Source organism: Lipotes vexillifer, unplaced genomic scaffold (assembly GCF_000442215.2).
Source record: "Lipotes vexillifer unplaced genomic scaffold, Lipotes_vexillifer_v1.1 scaffold185, whole genome shotgun sequence".
In the NCBI taxonomy this organism is placed as follows: Eukaryota; Metazoa; Chordata; class Mammalia; order Artiodactyla; family Lipotidae; genus Lipotes; species Lipotes vexillifer.
In genome coordinates, this window is record NW_006794406.1 from 1,541,117 (window position 1) to 1,563,630 (window position 22,514).

The following is a 22,514-nucleotide window of genomic DNA, read 5'->3' on the forward strand; positions in this document are numbered from 1 at the left end:
GTGATATCCCAACCCCAGCACACCTAGAAGAGGTTCTAACTCTCAAAAGTTTATATTTGCTCTTTTTCTATTTTGTTCTAAACTTTGTACATGTAGAAGACAGTAAATTATCTGTTCCTAATTTCTGCTGACTAAACGGGTAACACTGTAGCAGTGTACTCTTTTCCCAGACTCTGAGATCTAGACAAAGGCAAAGAATACAGTATCCACCTGCCACTAAATCAAAAACTCAACCATATAACAAAATAAAGAAGGCCCTCAATTCTTCATAAGGAGAATTTTGACCCGGGTCTATATATCACCAAAACAAATGATTTTGCAGCTCCTGATAAGACAATCACACATTTTATAAAATACAGACATACTTCTGAAATCATACATTTAGCTTAGCAAAAATCTAATAGCAACTAATAAATTATAAGCTTAAATGCTATGGACCTAGAGTCTGTCATACAGTGAAGTAAGTCAGAAAGAGAAAAACAAATACCGTATGCTAACACATATATATGGAATCTAAAAAAAAGGTCATGAAGAACCTAGGGGTAGGACAGAAATCAAGACGCAGACCTACTAGAGAATGGACTTGAGGACACGAGGAGGGGGAAGGGTAAGCTGGGACAAAGTGAGAGAGTGGCATGGACATATATACACTACCAAATGTAAAACTGATAGCTAGTGGGAAGCAGCCACGTAGCACGGGGAGGTCAGCTCTGTGCTTTGTGACCACCTAGAGGGGAGGGACAGGGAGGGTGGGAGGGAAGGAGACGCAAGAGGGAAGAGATATGGGGATATATGTATAGCTGATTCATTTTGTTATAAAGCAGAAACTAACACACCATTGAAAAGCAATTATACTCCAATAAAGATATTAAAAAAAAAGCTTAAATGCTGAAATACATGTTAATCTATATCTTACTAAATTAAATTTATAATAAATTGTCATTTATGTTTCTTTAAAGTTAAAATGACTGAATTGCTACCATTGCTTTCACTACATTCTACATCATCCATATTTACACATTTTCACATTCTCCTTTATCTTTCACAACAAAGATAAAAGGTTTCAGACAGCCCAAATCAGGTTTATTCATATGTTCACAAGATCAAAGGGAACAGATATAAGGTTTTGGCCACAGAGAAAAAAAAAAAACCCTTAAATCCTGTATAAAAACTTCTAAGGAAATCCTTCTCATTTCCCTTTATCCAGTCCCTAGTTTTGGTTAGCAACATGGTTTTAGTGAACAAAGATATTCAAATTACTGACTTCCTAAAGAAGAATGAACTCTGTTGTTATAGAACAGACACATTCTTTTTGAAAGAAGAAAACACAGTATTGTGAGAAACAAGATTTGAAGCATATGTATCTTTAGCGCTGTAATAAATCCTTTCCTGACCTCCTTCATACAGAGCAGACCGTAAAAATAGAAGAAAGTGATGGCTTTCTGATGTTTTAAATTCTAACAAAGCATAGGTAAGCACTGAAAAAAGGTCCATTTTAATTATGCAGGCATTCACAATGTTAGTGATTCAAAACAGACTATTGGTAGCAAACTGGAGTTGGTATATTTTCTGTATTGGTCATAAAGAATTTTAATATTAACCAAGCATAACAAGAAAAGTTCTGAAAGGAGGTGGGGCAAGACAGAGATACACTTGAAAGCCAACAAGAATTATTTTAAACTAAATCACTGTCTTTCAGATCATTCTTAAGACTGTACAGACAGCAGTGATTTAGCTAGTGTGTTAGTATATTCCTATCCATCACGATACTATAGGCTCAACCTAGGGAAGTTTTAATAATGTCAGGAATACATACCCATCATCGTATAAGTCAGCTGCAGACCTGCACTGGAAATTTTTTTTCCCAAATAAGGTTTTATATATTTTAATATTTCACCAAGGTATTCTAAGGACTTTGTGACCATGGCAGATTTATCAGAAAGTGTCGGCAGATTCCCGTAAGTTATACCAACAGCCTATAAATAAGGGAAAACATGATTTAGCATTCCAAGTTTTATATAAAAATATTGAAAAATAAAGATAATTTCTTTATTGAAAAATAAAGATAATTTCTCTTTCTACACACACACATCCCTTACATTTAAGCCTTCATCCTTAACTTTCCTATAAATGTTCATAGCAATTAAAATCCAGGTAAAAAGAATTATCTTGCCTTTTATGATTAAAATAAAGGTTAAAGGAAAAATAAAAAAATCAGTTCACCAATAACTATGAGTCAGCAACTATGAGTCTTTTATTAGTAAAAGATACCCGGAACTGATATACAAGAAGCTTATAACCAAATCACATCAAGCATTCCAAACAGGTTGGCTCACCATATCTCTAGGACATGACTGAGAATTCTAAATCCCCAAATTCCTACAAAAAAGACCTACAGATGAGGTTAACAGACTCTTACAAGTGAGACCTCCATAAATAAAGTTCAGCTTTATGATATGAATTGATTTTTTTCCTAGAATTTTCTTTATAAGCCATTAGATGCCAGCTTAACTTTCTCAGAGGAAAAAAAAGGATGAGGTACAAAGGGTAGAAATGGCAAAATGGGGAGGCTGAGGAGAGAAAGGTGAGGTGAGGTAGTAGAGAATAATGGTGAAGTGAGAAGAGGAAGGGAAATAAATGAGAGGATGAGTTGAGGGAAGGTGAGAATAAGGAAGAGTTGAGAAGTCACTAGAAGAATCAAGAGATATGGGGATATATGTATAGCTAATTCACTTTGTTATAAAGCAGAAACTAACACACCACTGAAAAGCAATTATACTCCAATAAAGATGTTAAAAAAAAAAAGAATCAAGAGAAAACTGGCTAGAGATGCCAAGCCATTATTGGGAACTTAACAATGAATTTCAATTACCCAAATTGGACCATGAATGGCACCAGTATGCACGGTTATGTGATTTTTCTCCTGCAGCTCTCAGGAAATAACACAAAGGAAAGAAGGCAGGTGGTTGTACCGATCCAAGGTTGAAGATTTGCAGGTGTAACGATAAGACAAAGGATGGAAGATTGTGAGTGTGTTGGTTAAGGGTAGTTGAAGTGAGGCCTCCAAGGGGTTTAGTTAAGGTAGATAAGGAAGAAAGCGAGACCTTGACAGAATGTTGCGCTTGGAGAAAAGGGAGAGGAAGGTCATGATGAAGTCACTCAGAGAAATGGAAGGAAGGCAGTGATAGTCAATGAGCTTTCAGATGCTCCAAGTGATGCCATGGTTCAGTGATTAGTCATGGCAGTAGGTGGATGACAGCAGAAGTGAAGATCACTGGAAGACTACTGGAGAAGTTTTGAAGTGAGGGCTCAAGATGTTATCCAAGGTGATATTAAAGTTAGCCATGGTGATGATAAAATGTAGAATGGAGGAAAAGATAAGGAACCTAGTGAACTTGAACGATTGGGAGGTAGACAGCTGAGAATAAGAGATATGGGGATATATGTATAGCTGATTCACTTTGTTATAAAGCAGAAACTAACACACCACTGAAAAGCAATTATACTCCAATAAAGATGTTAAAAAAAAAAAAAGAATCAAGAGAAAACTGGCTAGAGATGGGTTAGAATGTTTGAGGAGAGTAGTAAAGTTTCCAAGCCATTATTGGGAACTTAACAATGAATTTCAATTACCCAAATTGGACCATGAATGGCACCAGTATGCACGGTTATGTGATTTTTCTCCTGCAGCTCTCAGGACTGCATCCCCTTTCCCTTTCCATGATGAATCCCCTTTCCATTTAGCTCTCTACCCTTGGTTCTCTATATTTTCCCTAGACCAGAAATTCTCAAACTTCGTCTCAGTTCCTTTTTACACACTTAAAAATTGAGAATCTTAAAAAGCTTATCATTTGGGCTACATCTATTGATATTTATTATATTACAAATTACAATAGAAAAATTTAATTTATTCATTTTAAAAAATAATAAACATTATGTTAATATAAGTCATATATTTTTAGTGAAAAATAACTTTCTTTTCCAAAACAAACCAAAAAAAATACTGATAAGTGGCACTTTTTTTTTACATCTTTGCAAATCTCTTTAATGTCTAGCTTAAGAGAAGACAGTTACATTCTCATATCTGCTTCTGCATACAAGCTGTTGCAATATGTTGCAGATAAAAACAGTTAAGTCAATATTTCTATCAATATTAGAAAATTAAGAAAAATATACATATTTAACCCATACATCAAACAAGAGATCACAATGGAAATTGAAAAATATTCTAAAGTACAAAATAATGAAAATATTGCAAATAAATCTTGTGGGATGAAGTTAAATTTGTGCTAAATGAAGAATTTATAGTCTTCAATTCAGATATTACAAAGAAAATATCTCTGAAAATAAATTTTCTAAGTATAAATATAAGATAGAAAAAGAACAGTAAAGTAGAAGAGTGAAAAATCATAAAAATAAGAGCAAAAAAAAAAAACACCCAATTAAGTCTCACAAATATATGTAGCTGGAAGAGGAAAAAGTATTTTAATAAAATTTTCAGATAATTGTGGGAACTCCTCTTTGATATTACACCAAAACTTGACAAGTGGTATTTCTTAAAGGTTAGTTGTAATATGGAATCCAAAATCATGTCAATGAATGCTCTGTTCTCTGCTATGTTATAAGCCATTGTTCTGTCTTGTGCTTTGAATGAATGTTTTCCACACATGCATACTTTCTAAAAAGCCTGTACTTGTTATCTGAAAACTTTTGGTTCATTGAGTTATACAGCTTCCCAATTTGGACAACACATTTCACTGTCCATATTTTTAAAAAATCGTATTTGTTAATATCACCAGTGTTGTCAGAAAGTCTTTAATTATCAAGAAACTCAAGCTCATGATGACAAATACAAATGTTCCAAAATTCTAATTTTCTTAAAAGCTCAAATTATATTAGCAAAAAATGCTGTCAGTTGACTTCTTTGAAGTGATAAGCTCATTTTTAAGAAAATATTTGCCAAATACCCAAGTCTGAAAAACCATACTTTGTCAGTTGTTCTTTCACGGTAAAAGTGGTCAGTTCAGCTTACAACTCAATCACATAAGTGGCTCTCAATTAGACAACAATCTTGCTTTCATATGCATCAAAAGTACTTTAAATATATTTCCTATTGTCATTCACAGAATACTAAAAGGGCATGTACTCAAGGGTCAAATTTTATTAAAATTAGTAACTTTACTGCTTCATTAATGATACTCTTAAGTCAAACTGGCTTTTTTTCCCCTCTGTGATTGCATGGCCTTGAAAATTATACTGACTACTAGTATAATCTTGGGCCATGGTATTGATTTCTGCTACAGCTTTTACGCTATTTATACAAACACCAATATGGTTTTGAGCTCAAAGAACCCCTGAAAAGTATTAGTGACTCCTAGAGGTCTATGAAACAGACATTTAAGAACCAGTGCCCTAGATTTCAATATTTCTCTATGTTTAGCCTTAACCTCCCCAGACTACGAGATGTATATTTTTCAGTGCCTTGACTATCCTTACCTTCATGTCACACTATCATTTCTGTACAGAGAGGAGTTAATATAGCAGGGGCCAATGTCATTACCCTTAAGAGGCCTATTTGCAAGGTTGGTCCTTGGTTGGTTTTTGGACCCTTAGATTTTTCCCATCATCTCCCAATAAGAATGGCTCACTGTGCCTAAACAGTTTGTGCAACCAATACAGTTTACAATGAATATCTGCTTTCCTTCTGGGAGTCCGGATTTTTAAAAGTGCCAAACAAACAGGTCCTAGGTGATGAGCCCCCATTAAAAACTCTGGGCACTGAGTCACTAATGAGCTCTCCTGGTTGACAGATTTCATAGGTGTTGTCCCAATTCCTTGCTGGGAGAATTAAGCACGTCCAGTGTAATATCACTGTAAGAGGACTCTTGGAAGCTGTGCCTGGTTTCTCCAGACTTCACCCATGCACTTTTTCTCTTTGTTGACTGTACTTTGAAACCTTTCACTGTAATAAGTCATAGATGTAAGTACAACTATATGCTGAGTTCTGTGAGTCCTCCTAGTGAATCATAATAGCACCAGGGGTGGGGTGACCATGAGCACCCCTGACACAACCTCAAACTAAACAGGTTTAAAATTGGACTTCTCACTTACTTCTGCCCCACTCTAAATCATGATGTTCCTATTTCTCCTTAAGGTCATCAATTTTCTGGTTAAACACAGTATTTATTTCATAATCACTCAAAAATCCCAGAGTGCAATCTTCAATTCCTCCTAAACTCACTAGCTTCTGGCATTAGTGCTCCTGCACCTTTAATTTACTCTATTGTTACCAATTTTCTTAAAGTCATTTGATCAAATCAGAACTACTTAAAAATTTATAAAGCCTGTTCACAGGATAAAATCTAACTTCTTATACCAAGATGCTCTGAATTCTTAACCTACTGATTGACCTATCAACTAACTGACACTTAGCATATACTGTCTTATATTATTATTTTAACTTTTGTGTATGTCTTGTATTCTCAGACAAGTAAAAGTTCTCTAAGATCAAGGACTAGTTCTTTTGGTTCTTCAAATCCCCAAGAAATCCTCACATAATACTATCTAGCATTTAGCAAACAACTATTATTTAGTGAGTAGTTAAAAAGCAATTAATTTGGATAGGATTAAATTAGGAGAGCCTTTGAAAATGATCAGTGTAGTGCATGACTTCTACTTCCCTTTCTGGTCCAGTATGGTCCCCAGCGTAGGTGTTGAATTAATTAATGATGGAGATCCGATCAACAACTAAATAAAAGGCTCCAGAGAAATATGTATTTTATAGCTACATCTACTACTACGAAATATTTTTAGGATCTATATGACATCTCCAACTGTAACAATTGTACTTTAACTTAATGAAAACCAATGGAAGAATTCACATTTATGGAAAGAGCTTATGGATTGTAAGGATCTTCGTTGCAGTTAATACCAACTACTCTGTGGGAAAATAAACTAAGTTTTACTGTGAATAGCTTACAAAAACACTAATCCAAGCACATTAACGACCTCAGTTAGGCTATAAAACAAAGACTATTACATAAGACAGATTCCTACAAAATTAATAATTAAAATTACAATGTTGAATGGGACTATTTATTACAGAGGCAAAATAAAACAAATGGATTGGTTTTTAAATCCCTAACCATGCTATGATATGAAGTAGTTGGTGCTTATGCTGAATGCACTAAAATTTTACTGTAAAATTTACACTGTTCATTACAGGGTGGTAAACATTAAGTTGGAACTATTATGGACCATATACAAGGAAATTTAAGTACCTGTAGAATATTGTTATCTAACAATTTTAGCAATAAGATACTCCTACAATTTACATCAGACTTGGAGTTAAGGCTTTTATGTGGCATTCTTTACTCTTATTATTTTTTATTACACGTAATTCTTCTGCTGTCCTGAAGAGTGAGTTGTGCTATATCTTAGATTCACATTTTTATTCCTCCAGAATTTTATAATAGCAGCAACCAGTAATATGATTCAATTTAAAATAATTCATTTTATGGAAAAACTTTATGAACACTTCAAGATTTTTGGAAGAATAACTGTAACTGATCTGAACAATTATATTAATGAATAAAAAATACCTCGAGGAACAGAACAAGTGCTTTTTTAGGGCCTTCTTGGATAGGTAAATATTCAACTTGAGCCTTTGAGAGAATATTCTTTACTTCTGAGAGTTTAAATAGCAACCTTGTCAGTTCAGCCAACTGTTCCATGTAGTCTTTTTCTGTTAAAATAAAATATTTATATAATATGTTTATAAATTTATGTTTTTTGAATATATATATATACACACACACACACACACACACACATATATATATGGGAGAACAGGGAATGCATCATTCTTCATTTATGACGCTTTCTTTTAAAATTAAAATTTCCACATTATTAACAACTTCTAAGTTTCTCTCACTATGAGTAGGCTTTATTTAAAAACAAACAAATGAGCACTTGTGAACGTCCTAGTCCCAAAAGCTATTCACGTAAAGCCAACTGATGTAATAATATATAAAAGTAAATTTGGAGCATTTTTTCAGTCCAGCCTTTGTAGGATTTATGAATGGCCATAAACAATAGGTTTAGGATAAGGCACGCCCTACAGACAATCAGAACTGTATGGGACATTAAAAACAAAAAAATTACAAGGAAATGGGATGAAATTATTCATAATTGGATATTTTTCTTTATAGGGTGTTAACAGTGTGATATTTGGCTATTCATATTTCCACTTTTTTTTGTGATCAGTTTCTTCAAGGTAAAAAAACAGCTCGTCATTTGAGAGCAAATTTTTGTTCCTAGCTTCCAAGGAAACAAGTTCTTTTATCTTTAAAGGAGAGAAATTTCTCCTATACACTTACGGGAAAACATCAAGAAAAAGAAACAGCCTGCAAAAGGAAGTAAATTTCTGTTCATATTAATACCTATTTACAAATATATTTTTTATCTTTCCTATTAATTTACATAATGAAACAGGAAATTTTAAACATATTTAGCTATCTAGAAAGCAAAACACCTGCAATACTTACCAACTGCCTGTTCAGTATTTAAATCAATGAACGAGTCATCTGGCACATAAAGGTTTTTTATATACATTTGCAAAATGCAACGGATCCATGATCTTATAGTTAGGGCTTGAAAAGATACACAGCCTGAATGAGAAAGTGCTTCACATAACATGCTGTAAAAATAAGTTGATGGATATTAAAAAGAGAAACCAAAACAAAACCCTGACAATGTATTCCTTGAGTACAGAGATTCAGAAATAAAGGAAAACATTCTAATATCCCCCAGTTCTTGGCCTCACTTATTTTACAGACAAACACACTAATGCAGACATGCATTGCCGAAAATAAACTCTAGAGATACACACAAAATGATATTTTAGACAAATATTCTTGCTTTCATTTGTAATGCCCTAGTTTTTAATTTTCCTTTTCCTACTGATGGCATACATATAGGCTAATGCCAAAGGAGACGGGGAAAGAAGAACATGGTTAAAATTAGAAAAACAAGGAAGGGGATTAACTAGCTAGGTGAGATAATACTAAAGGAAGTGGCAAGTACAATAAAAAACAGTGGCCCTTAGAGTAAACAGAGAAGAGGTCATGACCAAGAAAAAAGGTAAAAAGACAAAATACATATCTATGTGGCTCTCCTGACCAATCCTGTTCCCATCCCTTCCTTTCCTGCTCCCCCACCTCACAGGAGTCATTATTAAGGAATTCCAAAATAACATCTGAATGAGATTTAAAAAAAATTATCTTACAAAGTCAAAGGCCTAGTTAAATCTGATTTCTAATCATTTTATAATTGAGGATAGAGAGAATGAGGATGGTCTTCACCTAATTATAAATGTTATGTAAAGTTAAGACACTTGAAAAATACATATAAATCATAACTCTAAAAATACTGTTTTGAAATACTTTGAATATAAGTTATCATAAAAAAAGAAAGCAAAACAGAAGAACTCAGATGGGTCATTTATTACTTATACAACCTTCCCAACGTTACTTACCATCTTTGCATTTCAGTTCCTTCAACTGTGACTAACACACAATATTATTTTAAAAACTGAAATCCTTTCAGATAATTTCAGCAAAAGTATTTAATAAATAATATAAATAAATGTTTATTGTTATTAAAGAATTCTTAAGCTGGAAGGGATCCTGAAAGTAATCCAATTGAAGGTGAACTCCCTTACTTTACAACTGAAAGCCAGTGAGAAAATTATTAATGACTCTGCTTAATGAATTCCTTTTGAGAATAATACCTCTCTTCATTTTCACTGGCTGGCAGGCAGCTGGGATCAGACCTACACCGGTCTCTTAGGTTTGTGTATTTATTTTATTTTCCCTCATCTTGATATTCTTATGTGAATTGTCCTGATTATTCTATACTATTTCTATTATCTACTGAATATTTTTTCTGTTGGGGTTCCTCAGATCTCTTATGTAATATGGCAGGAGACACTTAAAGATACGGAAACCAAAGTTCAGGGTGGGGAAGTCTCTTGTTCACGACTACACAAAAGTCAAAGCTTTAAACATCTAGCTGTGAAGAGGAAAGCTATCATTAAATCTAAAACTACAGTAATATAAGTGTCTTACAGATTCAGCAATATTAATTGTATAATTTCTTTCACAATGGTGAGTGAAGAAAGGTCATTTCAGGATGAGGATAAGGCAGTCCTATAAAAACCGTTTCGACAAAACAGCAACAACACTGTTTTAAGAAAGGTTTCCTACTATTAATACTGTCAAAATGCTGATACACAGAAAAGCAACAAACTGCCCAAGTGAGAGTATATATAGTAAAGATCAGTTTTTATTGTGAAAATTCTTACCTTCCTAGTGAACTCATCTATTGTGGGCTTACATTAATGTGCATACCTGAAATAAAAACACTTACCTATTTTGTAGGAAATGACTTAAATATCTGGCTACAACTTGGGGCCAGACGATATCATCCCAACCGAAAAGTTGTATCATTGATGTAACTGGCTGAGGCTGAAGATCTGATGGAGCTGTGCTGGGCAAGTCCATTGCCAGCAAAGTAAAATCTGGATTTAAAATGAGAAAAACTCACAGCGAGAATTTTTTAACCCCCCCCCCCAAAAAAATTATATCAATAGTGATTTTTTAAAAATCAGCACTAAATAGTAAAATGTCACATTTTAGAAACGTACAACAGAAAGCTAAAACTGGACTAAATTCATGTTGTCGAAGAAATTTCTGTGGCAATCATCTGGATCTCCAAGAAAGGGCCTAGAATAATCTATCTCAGCATCATCATGATGAATCTATAATGGCCCCCTCAAATGGCAAATTCTACACCTGATGTCTCTGCTTATGTGACTCTCCCATTTAAAAGACCCAATACAAAAATTATTTCTAGCATCCACTCTTCTCCAATTGAGTTAATTTACTCATCACCTGCCACAGACAGAGTTCTTCCTCACCTTGGACACTGGACATTCTCTTCCAGTAAAGAGTGATCTCCTACAATCAATCAATGATACTCCACTTCCCTCAGAACTCACAAAGCCTAGGAACTAGAATTCCTTAGGTCACCATGGTAAACAAATATACTTTATTTTGTGATTTCCTGGGATTCCCCAACTTAATCTGCACTATATCACTATATGTTTATCAATAAATTGCTTCTTAAGCACTGCCTCCTAGGCAGCTCTCTCAAATGGTGGCTATTTATTCTCCCACACTCTCGTACATGGGACCCACATAAGGTGAGCTTACTTCTTGGTCCACGTGGCTGCTTCTATACCATTCTCCCTTCCCCCTCCCTTTGGCTTTGAGTCTTAGGTCATCAAAGTCGCCAGCATTAACTCTCCTTGTTGCATTTGTCTACCGTTTCCTCCTTCACCTCCTCTCATCCCTTGAAGATTTTAGCTCACTATCATCCTTTCTAACTACACTCCTGTCATAGTCCTTGATGATTTTTTCTTCCAGTCTCCTGGCATTGAACTCCTCTCCAACAGTGAGTCCATCTTCCATTCTACTTTAGCCATTCACTCCTATGGTGATACAGAGACCTTGGCACTACCCATAAGTACAATCTCACCGTAATTTCCACTTTGAAGACTCCTCTTTCTGGCATCGAACTACCTTTCCAACTCTCCCCCTCTAGGTTCCCAAATCCAACAATCCTTTGATTCCACCAGGACCTACAATTCATTGATCCTACAAGTTTTCCCCTTCCTTCCCCTTTTTAGGCAGCTTGATTACATTGTCCGTTATTATACTGATTTTCATATACCATCAACTCCCTTGCTTCTTACTTGATTTTTTGTACTTGCCTGGAAAAAACACCATCTGTTTAATTACATCCTTGGTCTTCTCCCCACATGCACCTACACCTACACAGTATAAATGGCTGGTGAACAACCATGCTGACTGATCTCACTTCAAGTTTATGACTACAAACTTTAAGTGGACTCTTAGAGCTGGCCATCATTTCTACCACATTTCTCTAGTCCATTCAGTCTTCTACTCTCCTAGAGGATTACTGCATACCTTCTTTCCTTGCTCCGTCATAAGCCAGCATCTCCTCCCCATCTTCACTGTCAGCTAATGACCTTACTACGTCACAGAGAAATGAGAAACGTCAGAGGAGAACCACCACAGCTACCCAGCAACCTCCACCTGGGCCCATTTACTCTGCCTTCTCTTCTGCTACTACAGGATATTTGAGGCCAAGTCCTCTATGGGATCCCATTTCTCTTGGGCATTAAAACACAAGTGAGTCTCTTGCCACATCAAGTTTTCCCTCACTCCTAAACATTCCTGTCAGCATTATAAATATGCTGAAATTTCTCCCATGTTATTAGAAAAAAATCTCTGACCCCATTTCCCTCTCCAGCTAACATCCCCATTTTTCTACTTCTCTTAGACAGTGATACTCAAAAAGATTTACTACATTTGCAGTCAGCGATTCCTCTTCTCACATTTTCTCTTGGATATCTTCAATCAGGCCTTTGCCTCTACCCACTACAGTAAAACTGCTCTTGAAGGTCACCAGTGACCTCCATCCTACTAAATCCAAGGACCGATTCTCAGGCCTCATCCTACTGGACCCATTAACTGCATTTGAAGTGTTGATAACTGCTCCTTCCTTGAAAAGCTCTGTCATTTGGTTTCCAGGGCACTATACTTTCTTGGTTTTCCTCTCACCTCACTGGTATTCCTTTGCAGTCTCCTTTCTTGGTTCCTCTTTATCCTACAAATCTGAACATGGGAATATCCTAGGACCCTATCCTCAAACTTCTCTTTTTACTGGTACTTATCTCTACTAGTAGTCTCATCCAGTTCATAGCTTTAAAGACTATTTATATATACATAGTTTCCAAATTTAAATCTCTAGCTTAGACCTCTTCCCTGAACCCTAGGTTCATTATCCAGGGGTCTAACTCAACATCCCTACTTGGACTTTAATGGACATATTAAAAAAAAATGTCCAAAATCAAAATCCTAGTCTTCACTCACAAAATCTGCTCCTGCCACAATCTTCCTCATCTCAAACAAGGGGTTCTCCCTTTATCTGTTTTGCTTACCATATCATACCCCCTTAGAAAATTCTGTCAGCTCTACCTTCAGATTGGAAATCTGACCACTTCTCACCACTTCTACTGCTACCACTGTAGCCCAAGGTGCCCAGGTCTGAGCTGTTACAATAGTTCCCTACATGGCCTCCCCACCTCCCGATAGTCTATTCTGCAGCCAGCAGCCAGAGGGATCCTATCACTCCTCTGCTCAAGACTTCCCAACAGCTTCTAATCTCAGGGTAAAAGCAAAAGTCTTCACAGCTACGTACAAGGCAGAACACAAAGTAGTTCTCCATAACTGCTTGACACCATCTCTGACTACTCTTACTCCTTTTCTTATTCCACGAGAGCTCTGACGGCTTCCTGTAGTTCCTCAAACACACCAGACACACTCTTGCCTCTGGACTTCTGCATAGCTCATAGCTGCATAGCTGCATATCTCACCTCCTTCATGTCTTTGCTCATATGGTACTTACACAGGTTTTCCTGACAATTCTGTTTAAAATTATAACTTGCCTCTGGCTTTCCCTATCCCTATGTTTTTCTATATTTTAATTTTTCTCCACAGCACTTATCACCATCGGACATATTACACATTTTACCTACTGATTTATTTATGTTCTCTCCCTGCCACTAGACTATAAGCTCCATGAAAACATGGAGCTTATACATGAAAAAAGGAATTGCAGTCCTTTTTTTTTCCCATTGGTATATCCCCAATGGCAATAAAAGTGGGTATTCAATAACCTTTTTTTAATGCAGGAAATTTCTCTCTCCTATGAAGTCTTTATTTCAAAACGAACCCAAAACCCACACATATATTGCTTTATATCTATATACTGTTTATTTTCAGTGCCTAGGACAGCACTGACTCAACTTGTATGATATAATTTTTGGTAACTAACTGGGAGTTGGGGTGATGAATGGAAGAAAGATAAGTCATATCGGGTAGTAATGACTGCTTTGGTTAAACTGAATATCAATATTTATTTTCACAGACATTACACTGGTTGGAAAACCGTTGCCCTGTCACAATTCTTCAATCTATGTATCATTGTAAAGTCTTAATTATGCAAGTGTTACCAGAATTCAAGGTCTTTTAAAATTTATATCATGCAGTCTTTTCTGTAGTGCTTTTAGCTCAGCTTTCTTCATTCACACCAGGGTAAAATAAACCTTGGTTTAGATCTTAGGTTTTCAAAAGTGTTAGTATTTAAATACATTAAATACCTTCATATAAATTCCACTTAAATACATGCAGTCACCATATTGATCTCTCTCTATTCCAGTATTTCTTAACATACACTGGGTAAAATATCCCTTTGTGAAGGATAATGACTTCTTTTTGGGAAAGTGCATATATGCACATATATTCAAATTCTTGCCTATAATTTCATCTGGTTCAGAGTCCCTTAAAGCCTAAGGACATGTCCATAGGCTAATAATCAAATTAAGTAAAAATTACAACCTAAAATAGAATCTAATGAAGTCAGAACAATAACATTCTCTATACTCCATGTCATTCTGAGCTCATCTGCTTGATGTTGAAGTGGAATTCATGCTATATCCTTTATTGCTCTTTATTCAACTTCATCTTATACTAGATATCTGAACATACAATTTGAAAATAAACTACTTGAACTAGAAGAAATCAAATATTGCTTTACTTTCCAAATAATGCATGCATAAGAAAAGTTCACGTACATTCAATATTTTTAAGGTTAAAAATGATCTTTTGTTTTTAGAAAATGATCACTTAATTTTTACCTTATACTAAGAGGAAAATAATAAACAAGCCAAAGTTTCCTAATTTTAAAATATGTAACTCTTTTCATCTTTCTGGTTGACAAAATATTTATTGCACCATAATAAAATAAGAGTTTGTTACCAAGCAGACAGAAGAAAAAACTGACAGCGTCTGCAAAATGAGAAACTAATTAGCAAATTAACAACGCTGACCTGCAGCTGCATCCGCGAGTTGTGAGGGAGGCACTATCTGTGACATTCTCTGACTCTTCAAAAATGAAAAGAAATGCCTCCATAGTGCACTGGCAACTGCAGCAAGGTGGCGCTCTTTAGCCGATAATGAAGACTGCACAATGAGGTCCACATTCTCCCTCTGAAGTTCCTGACACAATTGTTGATGCATACTCCTAAAAAGAAATAAAAATACAGCTAACACCCAACAAACACAAAAATTTTTCTTTAAATACATTATGGGCTTTTAACATTTACACCATATGAAAACTGAAGAACTGTTTTATATAATTAAAACCTTTATGCCAAGACATTATGCATTTCTGGTTATTTGATGGATGAATGATGGCATATTAAGCACCATAAAGTTAATGTTAATTACTAATGTCAACCATTAATTATATGCTTTTTAATATGTCAGATCCAAATAAGAAACAGGCAGCTTCAGAATGAAGGTTTGCATTTTGCAACTCACTATGACAAGTGATTTTACTTACAATCTAGACATAAAAACAAAATTTAAAACCATTTCTCCTGTGAGCTTTAGGGCATGATGTACCAAGGGCACAGTGAGTATTTATGGCTTATGCGTGATATTTTAAACTAAAATACTTTCCTTGTTTAGAGCAGACACAGGTGTTGAGCTAGTATATAAAACTGCGCTAGATACAACCTTATTATCAGTACATTGGTCCAAAAAGATCTATAATCATTTTCACATAGTAGAAAAAAATAAAAAGTTATTCTCCATAAATCCATAAAACATGAATTCAATACTGTCTCAAGTTTCAATTCATCATTTACTCACCTTTTTTTCCTATTGAAAATTTAGACATCTCTAGACCTTAAAAGAAACATAAGAGGGGTATATACTAAAAGATTTTTCTAGTGATCTGGAATAGAAGGCATTTATGCAATATGCCCAGCAGTTAATAATATTTTTTAAAACTAAATGTGCAACTGTGATATTATTCCTGTTTCTGTTTATATTACTGCCATCTCAATTGAGAGGAGACACAAATGCATGAATACCATCCTTAGATTTGCTTTCTTCAATTAAAGAGGAAGCAGTGAAAACCAACCAGTGGAGGTAAGGCAGAAGGCTTCCTTCAATAATGGTAGTATTCCACTAAGAAAAACGACTAGTACTTTAAAAAAGAAGGAAATATTACATTAATTCCAACACTCCTGATGTTTTAAATCAGTTCATCTAAGGGAAGTGGACACTCAAATTAACTATATAAACTACAGAACTAGTGCATGTAACTAAAGCAATTCTGGAAAAAGATCAAACTGGTTGCAAGACCACATCTTCGTACTTTTCCCATAACTACACAAAAGTAAACATTTTAAGTATAAATTATGTAACACTAGGACTCTGTGCCTCTCTACATTGGAATTCTTAGATGATCATGAGACACTACTTAATTCTACTTGAAGTACTGAAAAATAAAACAAGTGTACAAATGCCTGGGGAAAGAATATCATAGTAAGCAAGTCTCGTAAAAACTAACCAAATATCTGCTATGCTATCTTTCTGTAAAAACCTGCCTGAGATGCTTTCAACTTGAACTAGTGACTAAAGAACCATTTCAGGTCCTTTAGCTTTGAGTAAGATGAATATCAAATCACTAAAATCCATTTGGCAACGAATTCATCTGCCTACATCCAAAAAGCAAAGTTCATGGGTACATTTCAAGACACTGGAGTCCAAGTAAAATAATACCACCATTTGTAAAACCCATCTATAGCTTTTTCAAAGTACACTGGTCTCAAAGGATAATAAATAACTTACTGTATTTGGGTAGGATGGATTTTACTCACTATTTCTAAATAAAATAAGCCATTTCTTCACTCACTAAAATCTATTCCCCAGGAAGGGGTATTATTTCTGATCATCCTTTATTTTTATTTTTTTAATTTTTATTTTATTTTATTTTTTCGCGGTACGCGGGCCTCTCACTGTTGTGGCCTCTCCAGTTGTGGAGCACAGGCTCGGGATGCGCAGGCTCAGCGGCCATGGCTCACAGGCCCAGCCACTCTGCGGCATGTGGGATCTTCCCGGACCGGGGCACGAACCCATGTCCCCTGCATCGGCAGGTGCACACTCAACCACTGTGCCACCAGGGAAGCCCTGATCATCCTTTATGATGCCAGAAATTCTTTAAGTAAAAATCAGAACAATTCTGTAAGATGGGTATCATTTAATCCTCTTTATAGATGATGATGATAATAACATGCCCAAAGGTCACGTGGCTAAGAAGAGCTGGCCCCATAATCTGAATCAAAATCTGACTCTGAAGCCCCTACTTTTCCCTTACACACTAAGACACACACACTTACATGCTAAGATGCACGCACATGCGCGCACACACACACGATTTAAATATTGATCAATTTTCTTCTCTCCTTACTTGGGTTAAGAAATTTTAGTAAGCCTAAGAAAAGAAGCTAGACAAGCCACATGTAGCTCTTTGCCTTGTGAAGAGGCAGGGACAAATGTTTTGAGTAAAAGACTAACTTAACATGGGTTAAAATCATTTTGGAAATACACATATGTGGAAATACAGATAACCAGCCCACTTATGTTCTAAAAGATGCAATACATTATAGCAGAAAATAAAATCTGCTGAACATCAAGTTATCCAAATTGCAGCTCTTATAGTAGAGACAATAGCAACATCTAGCATTTATTGGTATTTACCATGTGCCAAGCACCATGCTAGTTATTTTGTAAGCATTGTTTCTCACCCCATGTGGTAGGTACAATTATTATTCAAATCTTATCAATGAGGAAACTGAGGCAATAGAAGTAACACTTGTGTTGGGTAAAGCTGCTGGTTATTAGCAAAGCTACTGTGAGCTGTGTGACCTTGGAAAAAAAATGAGTAACCTCCTAATTCTTGCTTTCTAAAGAGTTAAGATTAGGAACAATCATTTATCATCCACCCAACAGGGTTACTGTGAAGATCACATGAAATAATGTCCTCAAAAGTGTTTAGGGGGGGACTTCCCTGGTGGTCCAGTGGTTAAGAATTCGCTTTCCAATGTCAGGGATGCAGATTCGATCTCTGGTCAGGGAACTAAGATCCCACATACGGTGGGGCAACTAAGCCCACGCGCCACAACTACAGAGCCCACATGCCGCAACTACTGAGCCCGTGTGCTCTGGAGCCTGCACATCACAACTAGAGAGCCCATGTGCCACAACTACTGAGTCTGGGCGCCACAACAAAAGATTCTGCATGCCGCAACGAAGATCCCGTGTGCTGCAAGTAAGACATAATGAAGCCAAATTAAAAAAAATAAATAAAAGTGTTTAGGAACCTATTGCTACACTATGAAAACACCCAAACTTCTACCTACCTAGTTATCCAGGTTTTCATACGCTTCTGTTTTAGCTCTGATATCCTGCCTCTTTTGGCTTACCTCATTAAGTTCAAGCACTTTCCTGTTTCCTGTATCCAACTGCTCTTGTGCCCCACTTTCCAGGATTTGTTTCCCTGTTTTTATCTTCATGTTACTTCTTGTTGTGATTTCACATATCCACTCATCCATCTTGCCCCCAACCTTCCCACCCTCACACAGACACACAAATGTACTGAGGCATCTATCACATAAGAGGCACTGAAACCTGCAGCATCTGACTGCTGCTATCTGCCAGCCTGGTCTCTGAGGCATTGTTCCTCCCTAATAACCTGGGCAGGGTTCTGGGAACACTTATTAGACTACTACATCTAGGTTTTACTTCTTTGTATGCTCTTGCTTCTTCTGTAACTGGTAACTATAGAACAAGGTATGACATACTGTACATCATTTTCCTGGTAGTCACAGTTGCATATGTAATATTTCTAACATATTATGCCTCAAAATTTAAAGAAAAGTCGTCTATTGATGGACCTTGCACCACATAGAAAAAGCATAATATAATAAAGGTGAGTGATAAGAGCTAACAGAAAGCAAGGGATTAACAACAATTAATAACTGAATTCCTTTTTTAGTTCTACTGCAAAACCTGCCAACTTTCTTCAATCTATATTAGTAAAAAATATAATGGGAAGTTCTAAGTTAAAAAAAGTTGTTCTAAACCACTATGAGTAATCATTCCAAGTGCCTGATTGATCTAACTAATGGAAAACTAGATGGAATCAGGATACTCTACCATTTTTAGTTTCAGCTAAATTCACTAAAAAAAAACCTTAGGTACTCTGGATCTTCTCGTCATTCTTATTCACATCTATAAAATAGGGCTATAATCTGCTCTACTACCCAGAAAGAATGTAACATAACCAAAGTAATGACATTACCGGAAAACAAAACAAACAAAAAAACCCCCAAGTTTTAAAGCTAGAAGGTATCTTAAAAATCATCCAACCCAATCCTGTCTTCAAAAAATAAACAAAACAAAAACAGACTCCAGGCATACAGAGAATAGTGCAAAGCCTCACTAGGAAATGACAGTAGCTTAAGTTCTGACCCCCAATTCTGTGCATGCCCAGTATTCAGGGAGAGGCAATAAGTCAGAAACCAAGCTGGCAAGCAGCCGCTCAGGCACACCCAGCAGTGCCTCCCTGTAATGGCACCTCAGTGCATTTGTGTGTATGTGGATGAGGAGGTGAGTGGGTGGTAACAACTGAGTGAATAGGTGAGATTCAGGCAAGGAGTTTACTGGCTGTTTTGACTATTGAGGGATTATAACAAATAAAAAGCCCAGTACTGGCAATGATGCTTCTGGTCACATATAATGCACCATTAAGGCATTAAAAAGGCTCCTCAAGAGGTACAGAAAATTATCCAAATGAACTTGTCTAGGAGAGAGCCAGCTTGTGACCCTGGAAAACAGACTTAGTTTTTTCATCTGTTAAACGGGAATAATACCCTACTATCCTCCACAGAGCTGCTAAAGTTTCAAATCACACCACTTAGGTAAAAACAATTTGTAGACTATAAGGCAAGATAATATTTATTTTAGTCTCATGGCTACTGATTCTAATTCCTAATAACCACGTTCATAGATGCAGTAGAGCATTATCTAGAAACATATGGGCTTTAGAGACAGACACACCAGAGTATAAATCCTACTCTCTCAACTACTAGTTGCATGGCCATTTCCTCAACTGCTGTAAGAATTCTTAATAAGACATATTCAATAAATGGAACAATTATTATTATGGCCAGAGAATCAAAGACGGTTTATTGAGAATATATGCACCTGCCCAATTCTAAGTTTTTGACCTTTATTAACTAATTTAATCCTGTACATACTATTATTTCCCCCATTTTGTAGATAAGAAACCTAAATACAGAAAGGATAAATCATCTGATTGGGTCATACTGTTAGTAAGCAGCAGAGCCAAACTTTGAAGCCAGGCAGTCAAGCTACCATGCCAACTCTGCTACAGCTACCTCAAATACCATTTTACTACCCAAATAAGTAATACATGTCTTAAATGTCATACTGCTATATTCATTCATTCATTCATATGCTAAGCTCCTAAAAGAGGCAGTTACAAAGTAGTATAACATCCAATCCTGGTGGCACACCAGATGCACACACATTCAAAGTTTAACACTTCTGGGGAATGTAGACTATTCTACAGGGATTCTAAAGGTCAAGGACATATGATCATTTAAAATTTTCCTGTGGTCCACAACTGAGTTAATTTTTAAGACTGAGGAAAGAGAATAAATCAGGAATCCAATGTTGAGCCTAGCAAACCAAGCATGCTTATATCGATACCGCGTTATGCTTTTATAGAATAACACTGATAAAGTACTTAAGGTAAGGTAGTTTGCCCCATCCCAAAAATAGGGTATAGCATGAAAATATATCAATAAAAAGTGACTGTTTTTAGGAATTACCCTTATAATTGTATTAGTCTTATATTTGTAGATGATTATGGGTCTCAAATGACTTAAGTGTTTCAATGATATTTCACTGCATTTTATGGTACACTAATAACAAGGATCTACTTCAGTAGTTATCAATCTTGACTATCATCAAAATCATCTGTAGAGCTTTCTAGAAATACTAAAGTTCTGGCCTCACTGAAGATCCTACTGCATCTTCAAGTTTGGCACCTAAGTATATTACTTAAAAAGAAAAAATTCTCACTCAGTGGGTCTGGGGAGGGGCCTGAGAATCTACATTTCTAGTAGGCGATTTTGCAAGCCCATGGACCACACTTCAAGCAGTTACCTTCCTGGCTTTTCTTGTCTACAAAGTGGGAACAATAATAATACCTATAGGATTAAATTAGTTAATTAAAGTCAAACACACAGAATAGGGCTGACACACTATTCTCAATTAACAGTCTTTGATTTTCTGGTTAACAGTAATAGATACTCCATTTATTGAATATGTCCTATTTGATTCTTGCAACAGATGAGGAAATGGTCATGCAACAAGTAGCCCATGAACCACACCGAGTAGCAAGACTATTTGTAATTCTGTACTAGAGGAGGTTGATAATCATTCCTCTACTCTGTAGGCTTAAATGTAAAACAAAGTACAGGTTTATACTAATTTAGAAAATAAAGATCATTGAGTGCAGCAGAATCAAATGGGCATGGAAATGATTCTCAGAGGACAGGTTAAGGGCAAAAAAGGTGAAAAAGAGGAAATTAAAAGCACAAAGGCATATAAATTCCATACATTTACCCTCTAATTCAACACATATTAGACATGTTCTAAGCAGTAGGGATACAAAGTTAACACAACAAAGCCTCTGCCCTTCTGGAGCTTACATTTTAGAAAGAGACAGATAATTAAACAAACACAGATGTGGAACACCTCAGGTTGTAGTGAACTTTATGGATAAAAAGGAATCAAGGTACAGGGATAATGAGTAATGAGGGCTAATATTTCAACTTGGATGATCAGGAAACACCTTCTCATAAGGTGACATCTGAGCAAAGACTTAAATAGGTAAGGGGGAGATATAGGCAAGGAGAGAATTCCAAGGAGAAGAAACAGCAGTGCATAGGTGCCTAGGCTGATGGTTTCATGGGCTCAAGAACAACAATTAGGAGGCCAGTTGGCTGAAGCACAAAGGGTGATAGAAGGAATAGCAGATGAATTCAAAGAAGGTAGCTGGGTTCCAGATCACGTAGGGTCTTGTAAGCCATGATAAGAACTTTAGATAAAATCAAAGTGGATAACAAGCCACAAAAGCAGAGTAACATAATTTACATCTTAAAAGGAACAAATGAAAAAGCAAGGTGTTTTGGGAAGGAAAAAAAAGTAACCACTCTGGGCTTCCCTGGTGGCGCAGTGGTTGAGAGTCCGCCTGCCGATGCAGGGGACGCGGGTTCATGCCCCGGTCCGGGAAGATCCCACATGCCGCGGAGCGGCTGGGCCCGTGAGCCTGCTGAGCCTGCGCGTCCGGAGCCTGTGCTCCGCAACGGGAGAGGCCACAACAGTGAGAGGCCCGTGTACCGCAAAAAAAAAAAAAAAAAA

General features: G+C 36.2%; 1 protein-coding gene across 1 annotated transcript in view; it reads right to left on the reverse strand.

Annotated features, from left to right (window-relative positions):
* Positions 1–22,514, reverse strand: part of MMS22L (MMS22 like, DNA repair protein) — a 143,451-nt gene that overhangs the window by 25,154 nt on the left and 95,783 nt on the right. The window contains exons 14-18 of the mRNA XM_007467195.1: positions 15,038–15,231; positions 10,429–10,579; positions 8,547–8,698; positions 7,602–7,744; positions 1,817–1,976 (exon numbers count right to left, since the gene is read on the reverse strand). Coding sequence (XP_007467257.1) covers positions 1,817–1,976; positions 7,602–7,744; positions 8,547–8,698; positions 10,429–10,579; positions 15,038–15,231 — 800 coding nt within the window. The remainder of the gene's footprint in view (positions 1–1,816; positions 1,977–7,601; positions 7,745–8,546; positions 8,699–10,428; positions 10,580–15,037; positions 15,232–22,514) is intronic.